Raw genomic sequence first — 25,006 nt, forward strand, 5'->3', positions numbered from 1 at the left:
GGACAAGAGAAAAAGAAATCTGAATTTGGTCAGTATTGTCATTTGGACAAGCAAAGCCATTACTTTAAGTTGCAGGCAAGAAAGACAAGTCTGTCCACTGTCTCTGGTTTTAAAACTGCCCTGTTCCAGGTAAAAAAAAAAAAAAAAAAAAAAACGATTTTTCGATTTTTTTTTATTTCGATATCGATTATTAAAATATATCGCGATATTTATAGTTATCGTTATATCGCCCAGCCCTAGGTGCACCCCTAGTAGAAACTAACTATTTTTTACATGTTGGACTACAAATAGTGTCTGTCAAATGAGCCATACTATTGTCTCCATAGCTATAATATAGAATATACAATAGCTCCGCAAAGATTGTGAAATATCGTGAAAATGGTAAAAAAAAAGTTGGCGCCAGTCAGTACAGATGGGGAAAGTCGGTGGCAAGTTAAGTCAGGGAAAGTTAAGATTAAAATGATGCTCAGACCACTGGAATCCTTCACAAAAACAAAAACACAAAAAAGTGTGCACTTATTTCCCCATTAGAAATATTCTTCTGTATATTCTTGATGTAACTGAGGGGTACAATTCCCTGACTGTATTGATAAGTATGGTATCATTAAACCACTACCGGCTTTATGTACTTTAAATACTGGCCACACAGTACATGATATAGATATGATGAACACTTTCCCACCTGATGAAACGAAGTCCACACAAATGTATAAATCGAATATTTTATATAGCAAAGGGTATATACAACGTTCACTTAATGACATTTATGATTTGAATGCACTTGTAAGGCAAATGAGTATTCGTAGGTAAATCAACATTGAATGTCCAATCTCTGGTTACGCAGGGAGCAAGTATACAACCTGGTTCTTTAGGGAACTAAGGCGATGGTACTTAAATGATTATAGCTGGATACACTAAAGGGGGGGGTCCCGCTGGTTGTAAGTCAGTAGGGGGGGGGGTTAGGAGAGCCGCTGGCGATATCCCATCTGGCCGACGATTTCTTGGGAGAATTCAGAGTGCTGAACACGGTGCCCACAGAACCTCGGTCCACAGATGAATACAGCTGGGCCCTCTGGTGGACGGTAGCTGCCGGTCCACAACGAAGAGACGTGAGGCGACCTCACTCGGGGTAGAGCGCCGTCTCACCTGGACTCCTCTCGGGGGGGTAGTTCCAACACTCAGCAGTGTTGGCTGTTATCCATGGCATAATCAAAGCACCCAAAGCACGTAGATAATCCAAGCCGTGTAGGGCTCGTCGTCGTCCGGGTGAAGTAATCCAATGTACAGGTCCACTCGTCCTGGCCCAGAGCTCCTCGGATGCAAGCACCACACGTGGTCTGCCCAGCCTGGTTAAGACTCCAGATAACGTCAGGAACGATGGGGGTACTGCTCACTTTATAACTCTAACCGAACGATGCACCATACATAATAGACTATTATTAACTTAATAGAAATACGTCCCACTCGACGGTATAGTGCCAAACTATGACAATTCAACTATTAATCCACACGATATCTCAATGCCTATTCTGAGGCCAAGTAGGCCATACTGCACCACACGTGCGTCGTGGGTGAGGCTTCACGTCTGCTACTAGGTTGGAGGGTAAAGGACTAATGGACTAAAAAGAAAGTTCTACTTTACTTGCGCCATATATATATGCGCTGTGAACAAATAGTACCATTCGTATTTCGCCAGACGTATTCCTACGCGGAACCGGGCTTGTAACGACATGTTCGTCGGCACGATTGAACTTGAACCAAGGGGCTTGGCTGCTGGCGCCAGGTTCTCGTCCAATGGTAGAATGAAACTATTATGGGCTGTTAGTAGACTAAAGGGATATTCAGTGTATATATACAAGGAATATACAAGGGATATCAAACGATATACAAATACTATTAAATATATATCCATAAATAAATATATATATTCGGTTTAATCTGATCCTTCACAACACTTGATAAATGTAATCTTAAACCGGAAACTTCATATCGTTAGCCTCATACGATAATTACCCACGTAATGTTTTGGCCAAATTGAGATTTCTGCCTAAGTGTACTCTCCTCACACTGCACACCTCAGAACGCTTGTTACGTTCAAAAATCCACATCTGCCTAATTTACTTGTGTGACTTGTGCATTTTAACGTTACATACACAAGACGGCGATCGCATGACTTAGGCAAGTAAAACAACTGCCTAGTGTATGACATGTATGTATGTAAGAGGAAAAAATGCCTATGCCTAAGTCATGACATATTTTGTTTAAAAGTCACCTTATTTTATTACGCAATGGTTGCTGTGTTTTAGCAAAATTGTTGATACACCTTGTGGAACTTATTTCCAAAATATCAATTAAAAACTCATACACATTTGCTGGAAACGTAGTTTTTTTCTTCTTTTCCCAAAATCTTGAAAAATAGGCAATTATCGTACAAGGCTAACGATACAACAAATCTCCAGCTGGACTATAATTGCTCAAAACGTCTTGGTTTTGGTCAGGTCTCCACTACCTTTGATGTAGCCCTTGTCCCGGACGGACTGCAGCGTGGGCCGGCGCGTCAGGAACTTCTTCAGCTTGTGCCTCGTCTTGTGGTTGTCTGAGGAGTCCATGCTGGCAGAGCTCTTCATGGCTGCAGAGAGGAGGATGGGACAGGTTGTCTACCACGTCTAAATACACCATGTGCATCATGGGGGATTGTTTTGGAGGAAAATGCACTGAGGAACAGTTTTATAGTACAGCTACTAACTAGAGGCACAGTGGCACAGTTAGCCAAACTGAAACAAGTGTTCACGCTCACAAAATCATTGAAACTCTTTAATGGAACACACACACACACACACACACACACGCACGCGTCTCTATACCACCGTAAGGATGAACACCACACACACACTTCCTCAGAGCATCCTCACAACTGTAAACATGACCACACACACCTCTGTTCTTCTTTGAATCTCGATGGTCTTTCTCCTGGTCTTGTTTCTCCGTGCCAGGTGACTCTGGCATATCCTCCTCTATGGCCTCGTCAGACTCCCAGGCCTGAGAGAGAGACACACACACACACAAATAGAACAAAGCCAATCAGATATAGATACCGTAACCTCTACCTTTGGACTCTCAGACTACAGCTGTGACAATACAGGTGCAGCTCGATAAATTAGAATATCGTGGAAAAGTTATTTTATTTCAGTAATTCAATTCAAAAAGCAAAACTCTTGGAGATTATAGATTCATTACACAAAGTGAAATATTTCAAGCCTTTATTTGTTTTAATTTGGATGATTATGTCTTACAGCTCATGAAAGCCCAAACTTCTGTATCACCAATAAAAAATAAAAAATAGATGTATTTTTCTTTTGTATATGTTCATGTATGTTCACTCAGTACTTGGTTGGGGCTCCTTTTGCACAAATGACTGCATCAATACAGCTAAATATATAGACTTTTCCACGATATTCTAATTTATTGAGCTGCACCTGTAGTCTGACCTACATTAATTTTCATTTTATGCCCGTCTTCTTTCTGTTGTGAAGCACTTTGAGCTGCAGTTTCTGTATGAAAGGTGCTATACAAATAAAGTTTATTATTATTATTACATGATGTTAGTCTGACCTACAGAATGTTACATGTAGGGCAGAACTCTCCCATTAGACATCTGCATTATTTTGCAATTTTGCAATCAAGTTCAGAACCGCCGTAGATGCCCGATTGGTTGGTGAATCATTTTCCTCTCCATCCCTGAATGCTAATAGTTCCTGCCCCATCTCCCTTCCCAAAGAGCTGAAGAGCTCACAAAACTGTGGGGGACTTGACTTCGCATGGCCAGAGATGGACATGCAATAACCTGAATTTGTATTTGACTATCATTTTGGTGGAGGAGGAAGAGTAAAAGTCAGCACACAACTCTCCAACTAACAGGCACAAGACAATCAGAAATCATCATTCCGCGACAAAATATTTCTTAGGGAACGGGCGCACAAGCCAATCATAAATCATCACTCTGTGACTAAATATTTCTTAGGGAACGGGCACAAGCCAATCATAAATCATCACTCTGACTAAATATTTCTTAGGGAACGGACACAAGCCAATCATAAATCATCACTCTGAATAAATATTTCTAGGGAATAGGGAACAGGCTCAACCAATTAGGAAGTGAAATGCAGCGTCTCCTTTACTAAATACTAAAAGACTTGCTGGCAGTAAATAAACACATTCGTTTTAAAAGTGAACTGAAAGAAAACCCTCCTTTCAGATTACAGTCCACAGACCGATACAGTACGTGCTTCTGCATTTTAACTTCCCTCTTTGCCTCAGAATGTTTCCAATTTGGCATCGGTCTTTAGACCAGGTGGATAAAAAAAAAGTGGGTCTTGTGTGGGACTAGGTGGGGGGTAAAAAAGGGGCGGGTCTTAAAGTGGGAGTAGGAGGGTAAAAAGGGGGCGGGTCTTACATGGGACTAGGTGGAGGGTAAAAAAGGGGCGGGTCTTACATGGGACTAGGTGGAGGGTAAAAAAGGGACGGGTCTTACATGGGACTAGGTAGAGGGTAAAAAAGGAGAGGGTCTTACATGGGACTAGGAGGGTAAAAAAGGGGCATGTTTTATGTGGGACTAGGATGGTAAAAAGGGGCATGTCTTACGTGGGACTAGGATGGTAAAAAGGGGCGTGTCTTGCATGGGACTATGAGGGTAAAAAGGGGGCGTGTCTTACGTGGGTACTGATGGTGTCCTGCAGTGCTCGGTACCAGTCACTGATGATGGCGTCGTTCTCCGACTGGATGAGCAAATCTGTGCCCTCCCGTGTCTTCAGCTGCTCCCAGGAAAGACAGACAGACAGAGACAGACCATCAACACTTTAGTCACTGAAAACAGCAGCTGTTGTCGTGGTAGTAATACTGGTACTACAAGTATTCTTTATTTATTTTTTGCTTGACAATCCCATTTTGTTGCAAGTGACTTTTATCTTATTAAATAAAACAGATTATTTATATACATTTGTATTGCAGATGTTGACAGTCTTTCATTGGGGACGTCATTTGCAGTTGAAAAAAGGTAATAAATTGCAATATATCCCAATATTGTGATATTACAGTATTGTGACTAGTATTGTGAAAATATTGTATTGTGGAGCCTCTGGTGATTCCCATCCCTAAGTAGTAGTAGCAGCAGTAGCAGTAGCAGTAGCAGCAGCAGTAGTAGTAGCAGCAGTAATAGTAGTAGCAGCAGTAGCAGCAGTAATAGTAGTAGCAAAAGCAGCAGCAGTAATAGTAGCAGTAATAGTAGCAAAAGCAGCAGCAGTAATAGTAGCAGTAATAGTAGTAGTAGTAGTAGCAGCAGCAGTAGTAGTAGTAACAGCAGTAATAGGAGTAGTAGTAGCAGCAGTAATAGTAGTAGTAGCAGCAGCAGCAGTAGTAGTAGTAACAGCAGTAATAGTAGTAGTAGCAGCAGTAATAGTAGTAGCAGCAGTAGTAATAGTAGTAGTAGCAGCAGCAGCAGTAGTAGTAGTAACAGCAGTAATAGTAGTAGTAGCAGCAGCAGCAGTAGTAGTAGTAACAGCAGTAATAGTAGTAGTAGCAGCAGCAGCAGTAGTAGTAGTAACAGCAGTAATAGTAGTAACAGCAGTAATAGTAGTAGTAGCAGCAGTAGTAATAGTAGTAGTAGAAGCAGCAGCAGTAATAGTAGTAACAGCAGTAATAGTAGTAGTAGCAGCAGCAGCAGTAGTAGTAGTAACAGCAGTAATAGTAGTAGTAGCAGCAGCAGCAGTAGTAGTAGTAACAGCAGTAATAGTAGTAACAGCAGTAATAATAGTAGTAGCAGCAGTAGTAATAGTAGTAGTAGAAGCAGCAGCAGCAGTAATAGTAGTAACAGCAGTAATAGTAGTAGTAGCAGCAGCAGCAATAGTAGCAGCAGTAGTAACAGTAGTAGTAGTAGTAACAGCAGTAATAGTAGTAGCAGCAGCAGCAGCAGTAGTAGTAGTAGTAGTAGTAGTAGCAGCAGCAGTAATAATAGTAGCTGTAGTAGTAGTGGTCAAGCAAAAAGGTGAAATGGTGAGGTTATGGAACCGCCTGGTCCAGCTGCCAAATGGCAGGGTGACTAAAAAGATTTTTAATTGGGACAGAGCACACGGTCATCCCTGGTCAAGAGAGATGTCTATGATTTTTTCTTCTACTGACTTTTTATGAACAATTTGCAGTGTAAGGTTCACATAATTAAAACAAAATTATCAATAATCCATCAGGATAAGTGGAAGGTGGAGATTTTGAAAAAACCTAAACTTAGAAAATATATTGCAATTAAAAATGAGTATTTTACTGAACCTTATGTAATGTTAAACTTAAAGAGAAGACGGAGGTCTCTGTGTGCCCAGTTGAGGTCTGGCACCCTGCCATTGGCTGTGGAAGTGGGTAGATTCCAGGGTAAACCTGAGGAGGAGCGGTTGTGTGTTCTGTGTGATCTGGGAGTGGTGGAGGATGAATATCATTTTGTTTTTTATTGCCCTTTGTACACCACTTTGAGGAGGGCTTTATTTGAAAAAATTCAAATTGTAAACCCAGATTTGTTTTGGCAGTCTGAGAGCTGTATGTTGAGGTGTGTGTTTTTTTGTGGAGGACATCTTCGGTTTTGCAGGATTTTTGGAGAAGGCATGGCACCTGAGACAAAACACACTGTATCCTATATAATTGTATTTGAATTCACCTTGTTTTTCTGTTTATTTACATTGAGTACAGCTTGTGTTATATTACGTTTTATTGTATTTTCTTGTATCTTTCTTTTTTTTATGGCCATCTTGGTCTATGTCATTTGTTAAGTAATTGGTAAAGTATATTATTATATACTTATTGTTATGTGTCTTGTAAGCCCATATGGGCTGGGCATACATCTGTATGTAAGACACGAAAATAAAAAATATCAAATCAAATCAAAAATCAAAAGTAGTAGCTGTAGTAGTAGTAGTAGTAGTAGCAGCAGCAGCAGTAATAATAGTAGCTGTAGTAGTAGTAGCTGTAGTAGTAGTAGCAGCAGCAGCAGCAGCAATAGTAGTAGTAGTAGTAGTAGTATTAGTAGTAGTAGCAGCAGCAGCAGCAGCAGTAGTAGTAGTAGTAGAAGTAATAGTATTAGTAGTAGTAGTAGTAGCAGCAGCAGTAATAGTAGTAGTAGCAGCAGCAGCAGCAGCAGCAGCAGTAGTAATAATAGTAGTAGCAGCAGCAGTAGTAGTAGAAGTAATAGTAGTAGCAGCAGCAGCAGTAATAGTAGTAGTAGTAGTAGAAGTAATAGTAGTAGCAGCAGCAGCTGTTGTAGCAAAAGGAGAAGTAATAGTAATGGTTGTGGTAATAATAGTAGTAGCTGTTGTAGAGGTTGTAATACTAGTACTAGCAGTAGTAGTAACAGTAATGTAGTAGATGTAGTAGTAGTAGTAGTAGTAGTAGTAGTAGTAGTAGTAGTAACAGTAATGGTGGTAGTAGTAGTAGCTCTTGTAGTGGTAGTAATACTGGTGGTGTGGTGGTGGTGTATTAGTAGTAGTAGTAATAGTAGCAGCTGTTGTTGTTGTTGTTGTAGTGGTGGTAGTAGTAATATTAGTAGTAGGAGCAGTAGTAATAGTAGTAGTAGTAAGTGTGTGTGTGTGTTCACTCACCTCTATGACATGCTTCTTGCTGGACTTGTCCTTGGAGGCCCACTCTACAGAGCCTCCCTTCAGGTCCACTGTGAACTCAGGCTTAGACTGACCTCCAAACTGGACAGAGGAAGGCGAGAAGACGACAGACTACATCACAGAAACGCAGTAATGAACAAAGTCACGTTTATTTCTTACGTTTTTGGTTGAAAATGCATTATTTCCTATATGCGGGAACAGATGACGTTCGGCAGACTGTATAGGAAATACACCCCCCCCCCCCCCCTCCCATCCAAAGGTTACCTACATACAACATGTTAACGGGTATCATCTTGCCTTAAGGCCTCACTCAGTCACTCACTCACACAGTCACTCATTCAGTCTGTCTGCACGAATGACTCACTAGAGGGCCGTTCATTACAATAACACACTTGTGAAATATTTAATATAATTTAATTTAATAATAAAGATTAAATAAGAGATTTACAACCTGACTAAACCCTAAACAAAACCAAAACCTCGTCTTTGACAAAGCGTTAGCATCTCTCACCCACACACGTAATTATGACCAACCAATGACAAGCAGGGAGGTTGGGGCAACAGCATGACAAAACAGTCAGGAGGTGGCATGCAGAGGGCAGATAAAGGGAGAGCAGAGAGGAGGGGAGTGGCTAGGAGAGAAGGAGAGAAGGGGAGAGGAGAGAGGAGAGAAGGGGAGAGGAGAGAGGAGAGAAGGGGAGAGGTCCGAGAGGAGATGAGAGGAGCAGAGAGGCTAGGAGAGAAGGGGAGAGGAGAGAGAGGAGAGAGGCTAGGAGAGAAGGGGAGAGGAGATGAGAGGAGAGGAGCAGAGAGGCTAGGCGAGAAGGGGAGAGGAGAGGCTAGGAGAGAAGAGGAGTGGAAAGGCTAGGAGAGAAGAGGAGTGGAGAGGAGAGGAACAGAGAGAAGAGAAGGGGAAAGCAGGAATGGAGAGATGAGAAGGGAGGCTAGGAGAGGAGAGAAGGGAGGCTAGGAGAGGAGAGCAGAGTAGGGGAGAAGAGAAACATACAGCAGGGGCATGGTCAGGCTGAGAGCAGAACCTCCAGTTGCTTAAGAAAGAGAGAAGGAGCTCAGGAAAGGAGCCAGTGTGATGCAGGGTTTGATGGAGAAAGGGATAGAAATATATTAGTGATGCACCGATGTGAAAATTGTGGCCGATACCGATAACCGATATTAATATTGCTGTTCTGGCCGATACCAATATTTACCGATGTCGATATCTCTGTATAGAACACTTTTTTATGATAATCAAATAAAGAGCTATTTTCCAAAACGCATAATTATTTTTACTTTTGTAACTTATTTTCAGAAATTACTGATATTTTGAAACTATTTAAGGCCAAAACATGTAAAAATAAAAAAAAAATAAAAAAAAAAGATTTTATTTAAAAAAAAGAAATAATAATATCGGCCCATATCGGCCCTATCTTGATATCGGACCAATACCGATGTGTAAAAAAACGGCCATATCGGCCGATATTATGTCGTGCATCACTAAAATATATAGATTGATGAATGGATGGATAAGTAACGATTTATGTATTAACCTCTTAACAGAAAAGGGCAATTTTTTTTTACTTGAACTTGAGGACTGCATACTTTTTTTTGCAAAGCTTATTTTTATACTTTATACTTAAAGCACATGCATGAGCCTGGTCTCCCATTTTCTATTTTTCTCCCATCCCAATTTCGTATCATCCAATTCAACCCTCCCCTGTCTCGAACGCTGTTTCTTGCCTCCCACAAGCCGGCTGCAATGTGGACTAAGTCATACATAGCACAAGTCCCCTCCGATACTCGAGGTAACAGCAGTCGCATCTTTTCACCTGCGCGGCGCGATCTTTCAGCGTCAGGAGTCTGCGCTTTGGAGGGGCGCCGCCCCCATCGCTTCCTGATTCTACTGCGCAGGCGCACCAACTGACCTGTAGGAGTCGCTGTCCACAACGCCCGATCCCCACCCATCAGTTTCCCACCCCCTAATATGGCCAATGTGTATTAGTACGGACGACCAGCTAAACTGAAAGCAATGTGGAGCGCTGGGCTCGAACAGGCGAAACCAGCATCTCCAGTATTCGTGGTGAACGCCTTGCCCACTGCACCACATAGCCGCCCGAGCCTGGTCTCTTTTGAAAGATAACATTCTGAAGTTACATTTTTCTGTAGTGGTTGCAATATAAAAAAATATATAATAATAATAATACAAATAAAAATAAATAGGTATAAGCTGGAAAACACTGCAGATCTATAGCCTGAAGTATTATGTAGTACAGGTCCAAATTTTATAAAAATCCGTTCAGTAATGGGTCTTGAGAGATCGGGGTAAACCGTGCAAAAAAAAAAAAAAAAAAAAAAAGCTCTTCCAAATCCATTTCCTCATCCACGGCCGTTCATTCTCAAGTGTGATTGACTTCTGGTTTTCGCTCGTCAACTTTCACCTAGATCCCTTATTCGTGAGTGAGTGAGTGAGTGAGTGAGTGAGTGAGTGAGTGAGTGAGAGAGAGAGAGAGAGAGAGAGACAGACAGACAGACAATGCCCCCTCTCGGCTCTCTCTTCCTTTCGCTTTTTTCTTTCTTTCAATCTCCCGTGTGGCGCGCGGCCGGCAGGTACACCCCCCCCCCCCCCCCCCCAAGTGCCCCCTATCTCTCCCTCCCTCCTTTTCTCTCCTTTCTCTCCCACTCGGCTCTCGCTGATGAGACGGGGCAGCAGCTTTTTTCTTTCTTTCAATCTCCCGTGTGGCGCGCGGCCGGCAGGTACCCCCCCCCCCAAGTGCCCCCTCTCTCTCCCTCCCTCCTTCTCTCTTCCTTTCTCTCCTTTCTCTCCCACTCGGCTCTCGCTGATGAGACGGGGCAACTTTTTTCTTTTCTTTCAATCTCCCGTGTGGCGCGCGGCCGGCAGGTACCCCCCCCCTCTCTCTCCCTCCCTCCCTCTCTTCCTTTCTCTCCTTTCTCTCCCTCTCGGCCCCGCAGCTCCACTCGCCGTCTAGTCTAGGTAGAATGGGGGCGGGCATTAGCTCCAACCACAGAGCCAATCGCATCACTGTGCGCCTAATGACGTGACTCAGGACTTCAAATCAAAATGACCCGATTTACTAGAGCACGAGAGGGGCTGGGCTGAATCGGAGCAATCCGCCAATATGGTATTTAGACCCTAAAACACATTGATACGAACTCCTATTACTATAATACAATGCTAGAGACTGAAAAATGACATTTATAATGCATGGGACCTTTAAGTTTAGGTCAAGCACTTTCATATGTTATGTTTAAGTTTAAGTCAGGCACTTTCATATATGTTAAGTTTAAGAAAGAGTGCAATAAATGATTTTATTGAAAAAATAAGAATCGTGTGAGAGAATCGTGATCTCAATTCTTAGAGAGAAAAATCGTGATTCACATTTTAGCAAGAATCGCCCAGCCCTACTAACCAATCATTTTCGCCATCAGCGGATGATTGGCAGTTCTGGAGCGTCGGGACTCCGGGTGGTCATCTGACGCGCTCGTGTAAGAAGACGCTCGCCTGACATATCGTCATGTAACTCGAGAACCGAGGCACGGATTTGGTCGAGTGAGGTGGCATTCAAACGCCACCAAATAGATCTTTCGAACGGTAATTTATATGTTCGGCGAACAGCCCCGAGCCGCTAGACGCTTGCAAAGTGGTGTGACTTTGTGCGTTCCGTGCACGGTCACGTCGGGACGTATACGTCCCGGTGCACGTTATGTGGTTAATATATGTACAGATGGAGGGAGACGTGTGGGTAGATACATAAATGGATGGATGTGGATCATGGATGGATGGATGAATGTGGATCATGCAAAACATCCAGGAGAGGGAGATTTAAAAGTAAAAAAAGAAATCATGCAAAACATCCAGGAGAAGTAGAAGTAGCAACCTCATCCCAGTGGTGCAGATCCTTGTCACTCACCCAGCTGGTTCCACCTCCCTGGCCCTTGGCAAATAGGAGCGTGGATCCTTGAAGGACTGTCCAGGAGGACGTCCAGTTCTTCCTGTTCAGAGATCATCCACAAAGACACATGGTAAGTTATAACAAGTTTTGATTCTAAATTCAAGACTCTGTATTTGAGATGCTAGGGAGGCTGAGAGGGAGGCAGTGTAGGAGAGAGACAAATTAAAATATTATTTTTCCATGGCCAAATAAAGTTCAAGAGAGAAAGTTGTTCACTAAAGTTTTTGAACTGACCATAGTATGTTCAGCATGAATTCTTAAATTGGTATATTTCAAGTACTGCATATTTTTTTAAAGTACAATTTCTTGTGTATATGTTCTATGTATTCAGAATAGTAGTGTTAAAGTTGAGAATTGTTTTCCTTACTGTGTTAAAAGTTGTACTTAAAAGGTGCTATAGATTCAACATTCAGCCACTAGATGTCGCACTAGAGCACCAGCATGTTTATCCAATCAGGTGTGTTCCACGTGGGGAAATGAGAAGTAGGGAGGGGATATGTGTCGGCAACATGCAAACAACAACATTCATTTTGGACCTGCAAATTTTTTTGTGTACTTAACTCAATGGCAGCCAACAACGATTATATACGTGTTTGGCCGACAACCGTTGAACGCCAACCACGTGTGTTTAATATCCTATTCAATGTCAGGGACCCGTATGTTGCTGGTAGAAGGCATACTGCGATGCAGAGGGTGCAGTACCGGCCAGATCCTCCCAGGTGGCAGTATCGAGCACCCTTTGAAACCTTGTATCTTGGCCTGTGCGTCGATCAAATGTCTCCGGGTATTTATTTAAATTTTTTTGGCAACCTGAGCGGTTATAACGGTCGGAGTGAGAAGGATCAAATGCTCCCGATGCATGATGTGTGGTGGATTATGTTGGCGACACGATGGACATCAATACTTGGAATCGTGATCAGATAATTGGAATATTCTTTTTGGGGTACATCCTAGTCAAGGTAAGGGCTATATGATATCAATCTTGCGTTGATCCAACCATGTCTTCATATCGATCCGAACGTGTGTGTAACGTTACTCCACAACGTATGCCGTTGGTGACGATCAAAGCATCAAAAAACGACCCCCCCCCTTTCATGCATTCATGATGAAACATAATACCTATGATATAGATTTGATTTGAGAACAATAGCGGGTCCAGGCAAGAAACGGCAACGGTTATAGTATAATACACGCATGAGGCTATTCCTCAGCATTTCGGGAATTACCCCAGACCAATCTAAAACCATACTCATATTCATCACAGTATAAAACGGGAATGTATGGATGAAAAAATTATTTCTTTTTCACATATTGAACGATAGATACTCGATGTCAAATGGGCCATGGTATTGTATCCATAGCTATAATATAGAATATAGTTATAGCTCTACAAACAGGGTGACTCACTCCTATCTTTTAAAGCGTGGCAGTGCTACCACAGGGCCAAGGCTAATAGCTGGCAGTCAATGAGTTAAGATTACACTTAAATATTGCATATGGATGACTATCATACTAAAGATGTGCTTTGAGTAAAATGTACCGGTACATGAAAGAACATAAGAATGATCAAAAATACATTGCAAGTACTGTATACTCTCTCTTGAAAAGTATTATGGGAAGAAATATACTTTTAGAAAAAATAAATCTGCTGCTATTATTTGTCACAATTAAAACACCTTGGAGCATCAAAAGTTGCGAGCCCCGCTTTGTTTCAAGAAATATACTTTTAACACTATACAAAAAATATACTTGGGAAAAACAAATGTTCTGCGTCAACAAGGAGCATATTAACTTCTCCTCACCGTACTTTCCTGCCCTGCTCAGTGATCTTGGTCACATTCAGAACGCCACACTTTTCTGAGGGCTACAGGAAAAGACGATCATTAGTACACGCTATTAGTACACCGGGAAATGTAATAACTTTTCAAAATGTAATAACTTTTTTCTTTAGGACTTTAAAATGTAATAAAACCGGACAATGTAATAACATATCAATATTTTTGTATGTAAAAATGTGAAAAAGAAAAATAAGTCACATTTGGCAGACAAACTTGTAGAAGGAGTCTAAAATGGTAGTCAGAAATAGTTTGTTTGTCTGTGTTATACACACTAATATACATAAAGGAAGCAGATTTCTGGCAGAGAAAAGAGAAAAAGAGAAAGAGAGGGAGATAGAGAGAGAGAGAGTTACACAGTTCTTTTTCTTCACCTGGAAGTTGTGATGTTGTAAGAAAGGTTTCTCTCGTGTGTCATGTGGCGGCAGCAGCACCATGTGTGTAAATAAATGGGCACCAATGCTTAGAAACCACCATAAATCAAATTGTATCGCCATGTTTTGTTTTATTGCACAATGTCGTTCTATTGGATTCTATTATAATGTTATTACTATTGTATTATGCACATCGTTGCGGGCAAGACCACCCGCATTTCATTGTATACTCGTATGCTGTGACAAATAAAACTCTTGACTTGATGTTTTATCAGGTGTCCAGTGAAGAAAAAGACAGTCAAATTCAAAATGTCACAGTATTACTTTAACCACTGAAGGTCAACTTCTTCTAAATCTATAGAAGAAAACTCAAAATGTTGAGGTATTACTTTGAACATTGAATGTAGACCTGGTTTGATTTGATCAGTGAGGAGACAACTTCACCCAATACAGCGAGTGTGTAGGACAGAGATACACTACAGAGGAGGAGTGGAAAGCAGACGTAGGGGGCGGGGTGGGTATACTAACAGAGGTAGGGGATTTGGGAGAAGAGGGGCAGGAGTCGGAGTCAGGAGAGGCGGGCTTGGGGCCTGAAGGAACGTCCTAGTGTGGAGAGGAACAACACAGAACACTATCACACACACACACCACAGGACCACAACTAACGAGAGAATGTTAATTATAACATGTGAGTGGTTGATGTGATATTGCTCTTTGGTACAACATTTAGAGTTTATCATGTATTGTTGGTTTTGTATACCAACAATGGCTGCCTTGGGTATCCATGGGGATGTCACACTCATACTTCCTGTTTAATGGTACTTCTACTGTCACTGTAAATTCCATTTCTAACAAATGCAATACATCCACAGATTCCACACTAAAGAGCTCGCTCTGATTCAGCTCTTTCTATTTCCATTTAGAGGCACAGAAAGAGAGTCTGGAACCAGGCTGGAACACTGATGCTGATGGTGAACAGCAACACCGGGGGCAGCCGGTACTGTTGGAGCTTTGAGATCCACAAAGTCAAACCAAAGAATGATCTAAGAGATTGAAATGGTTCTATCAAAGTGCAATATTACAAAGTAGACAGACAAATTGATCACTAAATGGGTGTGATGCAAATTATAATTTTTTTCCCCCTCTCTTCTGGATGGCACTCAGTAACGGGATTAAGATGTGAGAATGTGAGAGACGGTTCACACAATGTCAACAAGCCGAAATTATTTAAGAAATAGACGTGAATGAGAAGTATCCTTTATGTTGTTTATTTATCTATAAGAAATAAACTGATTTCAAGCAGCCAAGCATTAGAATACATATGTCTATGATCGAATGCTCTGATTATTTCCTTGGCGAAATTATTCAAATGAACAATGTCATCCATCTCAGAGAATGGGGGGGGGGGGGGGGGGGGGGGGGGTACTAATGGAGGCAGGGGTTTGGGAGAAGAGGGGCAGGAGTCGGAGTCAGGAGAGGCGGACTTTGGCACTTTGGTACAACATTACACTGATTGCAAACAGCCAAGCATTAAAATACAAATGTGCATGGATTGAATGTCCTAATCATTTCATTGGTGAAATTATTCAAATGAGATTCAATGTCATTCAACTCAGGGAAATATGCAGGGGGGGGCTGGATGCATTTGGCAATGGCATGGTCGTATATCAATCTTCTTGATTGCTCCGATTGTCGTCATGCAATGTGATTGGCGGGTGGGACTACTGAAGGGCAAAGCATTGATTGGCTGCCGAGGGTAGGAGGACCGGGCACTGACTTGGTGTTTGTACGGGTGGAGGCGGGCAGAGCCGGTGCGGAAACGCCTGGTTTTGCTGAGACGCTGCTGCAACACAACCAGAATCAGCCCATGACTGGGATAGGGCTGTCAGAATGAATTTATAAATTCTAAATTTCCTCCGAATTTGAAAAACATACCGTAAAACTTAATTTAAAAGCTGAGTCCCAATTAAACACAGAGTCCCTATTACTAACCTTTACTCAATCTTTTTGAGAACATCTATACCTCCTGACTCTTTGAGAACATCTATATCTCCTGACTCTTTCTGAGAACATCTATACCCCTCCTGGCTCTTTGAGAACATCTATACCTCCTGACTCTTTCTGAGAACATCTATACCATTACCTCCTGACTCTGAGAACATCTATACCTCCTGACTCTGAGAACATCTATACCTCCTGGCTGAGAACATCTATACCTCCTGACTCTGAGAACATCTATACCTCCTGACTCTGAGAACATCTATACCTCCTGGCTGAGAACATCTATACCTCCTGACTCTGAGAACATCTATACCTCCTGGCTGAGAACATCTATACCTCCTGACTGAGAACATCTATACCTCCTGACTCTGAGAACATCTATACCTCCTGACTCTGAGAACATCTATACCTCCTGACTGAGAACATCTATACATCCTGACTCTGAGAACATCTATACCTCCTGGCTGAGAACATCTATACCTCCTGACTCTGAGAACATCTATACCTCCTGACTCTGAGAACATATATACCTCCTGACTGAGAACATCTATACCTCCTGACTCTGAGAACATCTATACCTCCTGACTCTGAGAACATCTATACCTCCTGACTCTGAGAACATCTATACCCCCTGACTCTGAGAACATCTATACCTCCTGACTCTGAGAACATCTATACCTCCGAGTCCTGACTGAGAACATCTATACCTCCTGACTCTGAGAACATCTATACCTCCTGACTGAGAACATCTATACCTCCTGACTCTGAGAACATCTATACCTCCTGACTGAGAACATCTATACCTCCTGACTCTGAGAACATCTATACCTCCTGACTCTGAGAACATCTATACCTCCTGACTGAGAACATCTATACCTCCTGACTCTGAGAACATCTATACCTCCTGACTCTGAGAACATCTATACCTCCTGACTGAGAACATCTATACCTCCTGACTCTGAGAACATCTATACCTCCTGACTCTGAGAACATCTATACCCCCTGGCTGAGAACATCTATACCTCCTGACTCTGAGAACATCTATACCTCCTGACTCTGAGAACATCTATACCTCCTGGCTGAGAACATCTATACCTCCTGGCTGAGAACATCTATACCTCCTGACTCTGAGAACATCTATACCTCCTGACTCTGAGAACATCTATACCCCCTGGCTGAGAACATCTATACCTCCTGACTCTGAGAACATCTATACCTCCTGACTCTGAGAACATCTATACCTCCTGACTGAGAACATCTATACCTCCTGACTCTGAGAACATCTATACCTCCTGACTCTGAGAACATCTATACCTCCTGACTCTGAGAACATCTATACCTCCTGACTCTGAGAACATCTATACCTCCTGGCTGAGAACATCTATACCTCCTGACTCTGAGAACATCTATACCTCCTGACTCTGAGAACATCTATACCTCCTGGCTGAGAACATCTATACCTCCTGACTCTGAGAACATCTATACCTCCTGGCTGAGAACATCTATACCTCCTGACTCTGAGAACATCTATACCTCCTGGCTGAGAACATCTATACCTCTTGACTCTGAGAACATCTATACCTCCTGACTGAGAACATCTATACCTCCTGACTCTGAGAACATCTATACCTCCTGACTCTGAGAACATCTATACCTCCTGGCTGAGAACATCTATACCTCCTGACTCTGAGAACATCTATACCTCCTGGCTGAGAACATCTATACCTCCTGACTCTGAGAACATCTATACCTCCTGACTCTGAGAACATCTATACCTCCTGACTCTGAGAACATCTATACCCCCTGACTCTGAGAACATCTATACCTCCTGACTCTGAGAACATCTATACCTCCTGGCTGAGAACATCTATACCTCCTGACTCTGAGAACATCTATACCTCCCGACTCTTTCTGAGAACATCTATACCTCCCGACTCTTTCTGAGAACATCTATACCTCCTGACTGAGAACATCTATACCTCCTGACTGAGAACATCTATACCTCCCGACTCTTTCTGAGAACATCTATACCTCCCGACTCTTTCTGAGAACATCTATACCTCCTGACTCTTTCTGAGAACATCTATACCTCCCGACTCTTTCTGAGAACATCTATACCTCCTGACTCTTTCTGAGAACATCTATACCTCCTGACTCTGAGAACATCTATACCTCCTGACTCTTTCTGAGAACATCTATACCTCCTGACTCTTTCTGAGAACATCTATACCTCCCGACTCTTTCTGAGAACATCTATACCTCCTGACTCTTTCTGAGAACATCTATACCTCCTGACTCTTTCTGAGAACATCTATACCTCCCGACTCTTTCTGAGAACATCTATACCTCCTGACTCTTTCTGAGAACATCTATACCTCCTGACTCTTTCTGAGAACATCTATACCTCCCGACTCTTTCTGAGAACATCTATACCTCCCGACTCTTTCTGAGAACATCTATACCTCCCGACTCTTTCTGAGAACATCTATACCTCCTGACTCTTTCTGAGAACATCTATACCTCCTGACTCTTTCTGAGAACATCTATACCTCCTGACTCTTTCTCGTGTGTGAGGTTGGCGCAGCTCAGTCTTGGAGCAAGATCAAATGAATGATTCATCATTTATATGTAATTTGAAAGCCACATTTGTATACTTACTAGTGTTCTGCCTAGTGCAACACATACACTGGTTTAAATAAACAATTTGATAGTGTTTCCCAACTTTTCTGCACAGGAGTTTTGTGCTAAAGGAATTAAAGGCCGGTCTCATATGGAAGCCCAACTATAGGTTGTGTTTAATGATTGAAGCAAATAAAAGCCTGGGCTATTAATTTAAGTTTTACGGTATATAAATGTAACTACCAAACTGCTAGTCAAATGTAAAATAAAATATTAATTAAAGAATTGTATGAATAAATTACAAAAAATATTGATGAGGTGAACTGAAAACACATCACTGGTTCTTGTAAATGTTTTGCGAAATACGTATTATCTGTGTGATTCAACATAGTTGTTATTCAGACTGACTAAACAAAGATTGCTTAATCACTCAATCAATGACAAGGGAGAGTGTCAACTGTGAGGAGGGAAGGGTCGCTGTGTTCCTAACAGGAACATGGGGGCCTCTTACTCTGACCCTTGTCCCCTGTATCACGATGAGTGATGTCACATCGTACCACTCTCTGACATTATAAATATCTGTGAATATTGCGTAAGCCTCAGATGCAGGGTCAGACCTATTTGTAACTCCGTTTCTTTAGCTTGAATAAAGTCACGTATAATGAAGGTCCAGTCTCCGTCTTGAGTTTGCTCCAACAGTACTGCCCATAATAGCTCATTCAGCACACAATAAACGTGTTCATCTTAAGCATTGTAGGCCTGCTTTGATGTGGTAATAATATGTACATTTTATAATTAGTATTTAAATTTAGATTAGATGTTGCCTCATTTCAGCCTATTCATTGTTGAGTGCTATTCTTATGCCCTTTTTCCACTGCATGGTACCTACTCGACTCTACTCTACTCTGCATTTTCGGTTTTCCATAACCAAAGTTACCAGGTACTTTTTGGGTACTTTTTTAGTCCCTGCTCTGTCGAGGTTCTTAGCGCGTGCCAAGCGAGTAGAACTGGGGTACTTTTTGGGTACTTTTTTAGTCCCTGCTCTGTCGAGGTTCTTAGCGCGTGCCAAGCGAGTAGAACGAGTAGGGGGTATCTGCAGAGCCGCAGAGCCAGGCTGGACGGGTTGGAGGCGGGGCTTCGTGGTCTGGACAAGTATTAGTGGTCTGGACAAGTATTAGTGGTCTGGACAAGTATTGCGGATGAGGGGTGGGGGGGGGCTCGATCTCCCCCCTCCCCTTTTTTCAGTACACCCTTTGCATTGTCGCCAACACCCGGTTCCAGTTCACAGAGGTCTGTATTTCCAACCAAAGTAAAGGGCCTATGTAACACATATGGCACAACTTGCAAGCAGAGATACTTGTGATTGCAATTACTTAAAAATACCACTTCATATCATTCTCATGACATCATGCCATTGCCTACCAATATAGCTCAATTGTACAACTCGTTGGCCATTAATGATAATCCCATGTTATTGTTTGTCATGTCTGTGATTTTTAGTTGGACATGAACTCAATTCGTGAGTGGTGGTGTACTCTACTAATGGAGCGCTTCCAAACTGAGGGGTACGTTACAGTGTAGAATTACCAGAATATTGCATTGTCAAACTTTTTTACATTTTCTATATGTTATGCTTTTTCATATTAGTGATTCACACTCAAAATCTGTGTTAATTTTTTATTTTGCATACTAATGTTCTGTGTCTTGAGTCGTACTTGTATTGAAAAACTGATTTTATATGTCTGAGGAGAAGACCGGTACTCATCATCTTCGTCTCCACAAAAAAAAAATGACATGTGAAGTATGTTGTGTGCCAGGTTCAAACAGTGCTGTATATGTACAGTTTATTCCTACTCCTATCCAAGCTCCGGGAGGGTCATCAAAGAGAAGTCGGGTCATCAAAGAGAAGTCGCCTATTCTTAGTCCTTGCCCCACAATGGTGGAATGAACTACCCACCCCAGTTAGGACAGCAGAACCCGTCCAATCTTTCGCCGTCGACTAAAGACTCACTACTTCAACCATTATCTAAATAAAAAAAAATCGAACCCTAACTAACCTTACTGTCATGCACTTGTCCTAATAAACTAACCTACACTGTAGCACTCAACACCTTATGAACATTGTTACTGAGACGAAAGTTAAGTTTACTCTATTATTACTAGATCTGGTATGTCATAAATGTCTAGATGTACACTTTATGAACATTGTTACTGAGACGAAAGTTAAGTTTACTCTATTATTACTAGATCTGGTATGTCATAAATGTCTAGATGTAACATTACTGTCTATGTACAAGTTTACTCTATTATTACTAGATCTGGTATGTCATAAATGTCTAGATGTAATATTACTGTCTATGTACCTATATGTAAACGAGACGAAAGTTAAGTTGAAAATGGGGGAAGGTAAGTTGAAAATGGGGGATCTATGTAAACGCGACGAAAGTGAAGTTGAAAATGGTGCGCAGTAGTGCAAATACTTGTCCAGACCACTAATACTTGTCCAGACCACGAAGCCCCGCCTCCAACCCGTCCAGCCTGGCTCTGCGGCTCTGCAGATACCCCCTATTGAGTAGAATAGGGGGTATCTGCAGAGCCAGGCTGGACGGGTTGGAGGCGGGGCTTCGTGGTCTGGACAAGTATTTGCACTACTGCGCACCATTTTCAACTTCACTTTCGTCTCGTTGATTGATTGATTGATTGAAAAGTTTATTAACAGATTGCAGAATGGGTACAGTACAGCTCAATACATACAATTGTTAAGAGGATGCAGACCTGAGAAAGACTTTCGTCTTGTTTCCATCAGGGTCCCCCATTTTCAATTCATCATATGACATACACGACATACAGATAGACAGTACTGCTACATCTATACATTTATGACATACCAGATCTAGTAATAATAGAGTAAACTTAACTTTCGTCTCAGTAACAATGTTCATAAAGTGTTGAGTGCTACAGTGTAGGTTAGTTTATTAGGACAAGTGCATGACAGTAAGGTTAGTTAGGGTTAGATTTTTTTAATTCAGATAATGGTTGAAGAAGTGAGTCTTTAGTCGACGGCGAAATAATAGAGTAAACTTAACTTTCGTCTCGTTTACATAGGTACATAGACAGTAATGTTACATCTAGACATTTATGATTAGCCAACGCTTTTATCCAAAGCGACTTACAAGTTCTGTACGACAAGCCATCAGGAAGGGCACAACTCTATCAGCTGAGTAACAATGTTCATAAAGTGTTGAGTGCTACAGTATAGGTTAGTTTATTAGGACAAGTGCATGACAGTAAAGTTAGTTAGGGTTAGATTTTTTTTATTTAGATAATGGTTGAAGTAGTGAGTCTTTAGTCGACGGCGAAAGATTGGACGGGTTTCAAAAAATGGACTCTTTATACTCTCACGTGCTCCAGTCCACACGCAAGCGCATACACATTGCGCACTCCAACACATAGCGAGAGAGCCCCCCCCCCCCCCCCCCCCCCCATCCGCAATACTTGTCCAGACCACTAATACTTGTCCAGACCACGAAGCCCCGCCTCCAACCCGTCCAGCCTGGCTCTGCGGCTCTGCAGATACCCCCTACTCGTAGAACTGGTACCAGAAAAGTCACGTGAAAAACTGCAGACCACTGATTGGTCAGAAGAGAGACGCGTCACTGTTTGGAGAGTCTGAACGAAAACAGAAAGCCGCCATCTTGAATGGCTCGCGTAGGATGTCATATGTATGTTTGCAGCACGAAACAAGTGCAATAAAAAAGGATACAGTCACTGTGTATTCTGCCTCATTTATTGATGAAACAAAACCGACATCAACACAATTTGCCACCGAGCGGAGAGTTTAGTCTGACAAAAAGATCGATGATTAGTTACGCTTGTTGTTGGGGTTAGGGACGTGAGTGGTAACGTTAGTTAGCCTAATGCTAACGTTAGCAGATAGACACGAGAGGCTAGGTAAAGTCAAGAGTTTTATTTTTCACGGCATACGGATATACAATGAAATGCGGGTGGTCTTGCCCGCAAAGATGTGCAATTGGTACAACATATAATAGAATCCAATACAAAAAAAATTTGTGCAATAAAATTGTGCAATAACAGGTAGCAGGTAACAATAAATTTGTGCAATAACGGGTAACAGTTAACAGTAGTAGTAATAGTAGTGCAATACACTGTTACTGTTGCTAATACTAATTTAAAGTGGCCTTTCCTTTTGGCAATAAGTGAGGGTGCGTGCGGCCTGAGTGTGTGCCCGCTCATGCTAAAGTGTTACAGTGGTACTCAATGTTCATTGTTCAGGACTCTGAACTGCTCAACACTGCATTATTTCCGGCGTTGGCTGCCTGGTGTGATCACAGCGCATGCGCATCATGCACCCAACGCCGGAAATAATGCCGTTTTGAGCAGTTTATAAAAAATATTTAAAATGTTTATTAGCAACGCCGAGCTTTCAAACCATCCCGTATCTCTGTCCGAAACCCTCGTGCAACTGTGAGTACATTTGAAATGTCTCTGTGATACTTGTATAACGAACGGTTCGGCCAGAACCAGTCCTTCAGGGTAAATCTAGGTTGGTTTCCTATTGAGGAGCAAGTGACTGTGGATTCACTCGGTGCATCACAGTCACGAAAGGGGCTATCAAGCTCACGGACATAGCTATGCTGGAGCTCTCATGCTGATCACCAGCGGCCCCGCCTCCCCACACAGAGACAAACTGAGTACTTACTACTTAGTACCTGCAGTGGAAAAGGAACGAAGTAACAGGTACCTAAAGCGAGTAGAGTAGAGTAGAGTCGAGTAGGTACCATGCAGTGGAAAAGGGGCATTCGAGACAAGGAACAGCCCTAGACTGGAACTTTGTATTCATACCATTATGAAGTATCACATGGGCAAGATAGGGGTCCACACGAGGACAATATTTGTACCTGAAAAGGAGCAGGCTCCGAGTAGGAGACGCATGTTTCTACCCATGCAACGTCTGATATGGTCAATATCTAATGTGTGTTAAGTGCTGTTAATATGTTAATATGTTATTGTGTCAGTTTGAGGAATCCATTTGTGGTGGGCAACCGTCTCATACCGCAAATAAATCTATGTATGGGAAACACTGTAATTCCTGATTGCCTGATTGTACATGTGGGTGTCAGACCTGGTCGATGGGCTCCAGGACATAGGTGCTGTGTCTCCACTTGGTGAGGACGATGGGCTCCTGCCTCCTGTCCAGACTGCGGCTCTTGGGAGCATCACCGCCTGGCTGGGGAGGGGAGTGGTTGTACTGGGGAGGGGGGAAGAATTTCAAATGCTTTCTCTGTTTTTGAGAAAATCGCCCTCCTCCAACTAACATTTAATACATTGGAATGAGGTCATTGTAAAGTGTTTCCAAATGTACTTATATTCATCGAGATGACATGCACACCCAGACATTATTTTAGCAATATATGACAAATACTCAAGAGCAAAAGAAAAATCAACATTTTGATGGAAGAAAAAGAAACGTTTTTTTTTATTATTATAAGAGTCACTTAAGTTAACAATAGGAACAGATGAGTGGAGGAGAGGTGTTATTTAACTCCATATGACTAGAGGAGAGATATTCTTTAACGTCATATGACTAGAGGAGAGGTGTTCTTTAACTTCATATAACTAGAGGAGAGGAGGTGTTCTTTAACGTCATATGACTAGAGGAGAGGTGTTCTTTAACTTCATATGACTAGAGGAGATGAGATGTTCTTTAACTTCATATGACTAGAGGAGAGGTGTTCTTTAACTTCATATGACTAGAGGAGAGGAGGTGTTCTTTAACTTCATATGACTAGAGGAGAGATGTTCTTTAACTTCATATGACTAGAGGAGAGGTGTTCTTTAACTTCATATGACTAGAGGAGAGGAGAGATGGTCTTTAACTTCATATGACTAGAGTGGAGGAGAGATGTTCTTTAACTTCATATGACTAGAGGAGAGATGGTCTTTAACTTCATATGACTAGAGGAGATGAGGTGTTCTTTAACTTCATATGACTAGAGTGGAGGAGAGATGTTCTTTAACTTCATATGACTAGAGGAGAGGTGTTCTTTAACTTCATATGACTAGAGGAGAGGAGAGATGTTCTTTAACTTCATATGACTAGAGTGGAGGAGAGATGTTCTTTAACTTCATATGACTAGAGGAGAGATGGTCTTTAACTTCATATGACTAGAGGAGATGAGGTGTTCTTTAACTTCATATGACTAGAGGAGAGGTGTTCTTTAACTTCATATGACTAGAGTGGAGGAGAGATCTTCTTTAACTTCATATGACTAGAGTGGAGGAGAGTTGTTCTTTAACTTCATATGACTGGAGTGGAGGAGAGATGTTCTTTAACTTCATATAACTAGAGGAGAGGAAAGGTGTTCTTTAACTTCATATGACTAGAGTGGAGGAGAGATGTTCTTTAACTTCATATAACTAGAGGAGAGGAGAGGCGTTCTTTATCTTCATATGACTAGAGTGGAGGAGAGGTGGTATTCAATTATGACTAGAGGAGAGGTGTTCTTTAACTTGGTCTAGTGTGGAGGAGAGGTGGTCTA

General features: G+C 42.0%; 1 protein-coding gene across 6 annotated transcripts in view; it reads right to left on the reverse strand.

Moving 5' to 3' along the window:
* LOC311239645 (rho GTPase-activating protein 12-like) overlaps positions 1-25,006 on the reverse strand; it is a 192,376-nt gene that overhangs the window by 12,435 nt on the left and 154,935 nt on the right. For 3 of the 6 annotated variants that reach the window (XM_084328028.1, XM_084328023.1, XM_084328024.1), the window contains 9 exons: positions 23,590-23,715; positions 15,604-15,669; positions 14,355-14,429; positions 13,420-13,481; positions 11,576-11,657; positions 7,635-7,733; positions 4,713-4,811; positions 2,937-3,039; positions 2,510-2,629 (listed from right to left, as the gene is read on the reverse strand). In XM_084328028.1, the coding sequence (XP_084184154.1) occupies positions 2,510-2,629; positions 2,937-3,039; positions 4,713-4,811; positions 7,635-7,733; positions 11,576-11,657; positions 13,420-13,481; positions 14,355-14,429; positions 15,604-15,669; positions 23,590-23,715 (832 nt within the window). The remainder of the gene's footprint in view (positions 1-2,509; positions 2,630-2,936; positions 3,040-4,712; positions 4,812-7,634; positions 7,734-11,575; positions 11,658-13,419; positions 13,482-14,354; positions 14,430-15,603; positions 15,670-23,589; positions 23,716-25,006) is intronic. The other 3 variants (XM_084328025.1, XM_084328026.1, XM_084328027.1) reach the window with 3 other exon arrangements.

Source organism: Notolepis coatsorum (genome assembly GCF_963971535.1).
Source record: "Notolepis coatsorum genome assembly, chromosome: 13".
Lineage (NCBI taxonomy): Eukaryota > Metazoa > Chordata > Actinopteri > Aulopiformes > Paralepididae > Notolepis > Notolepis coatsorum.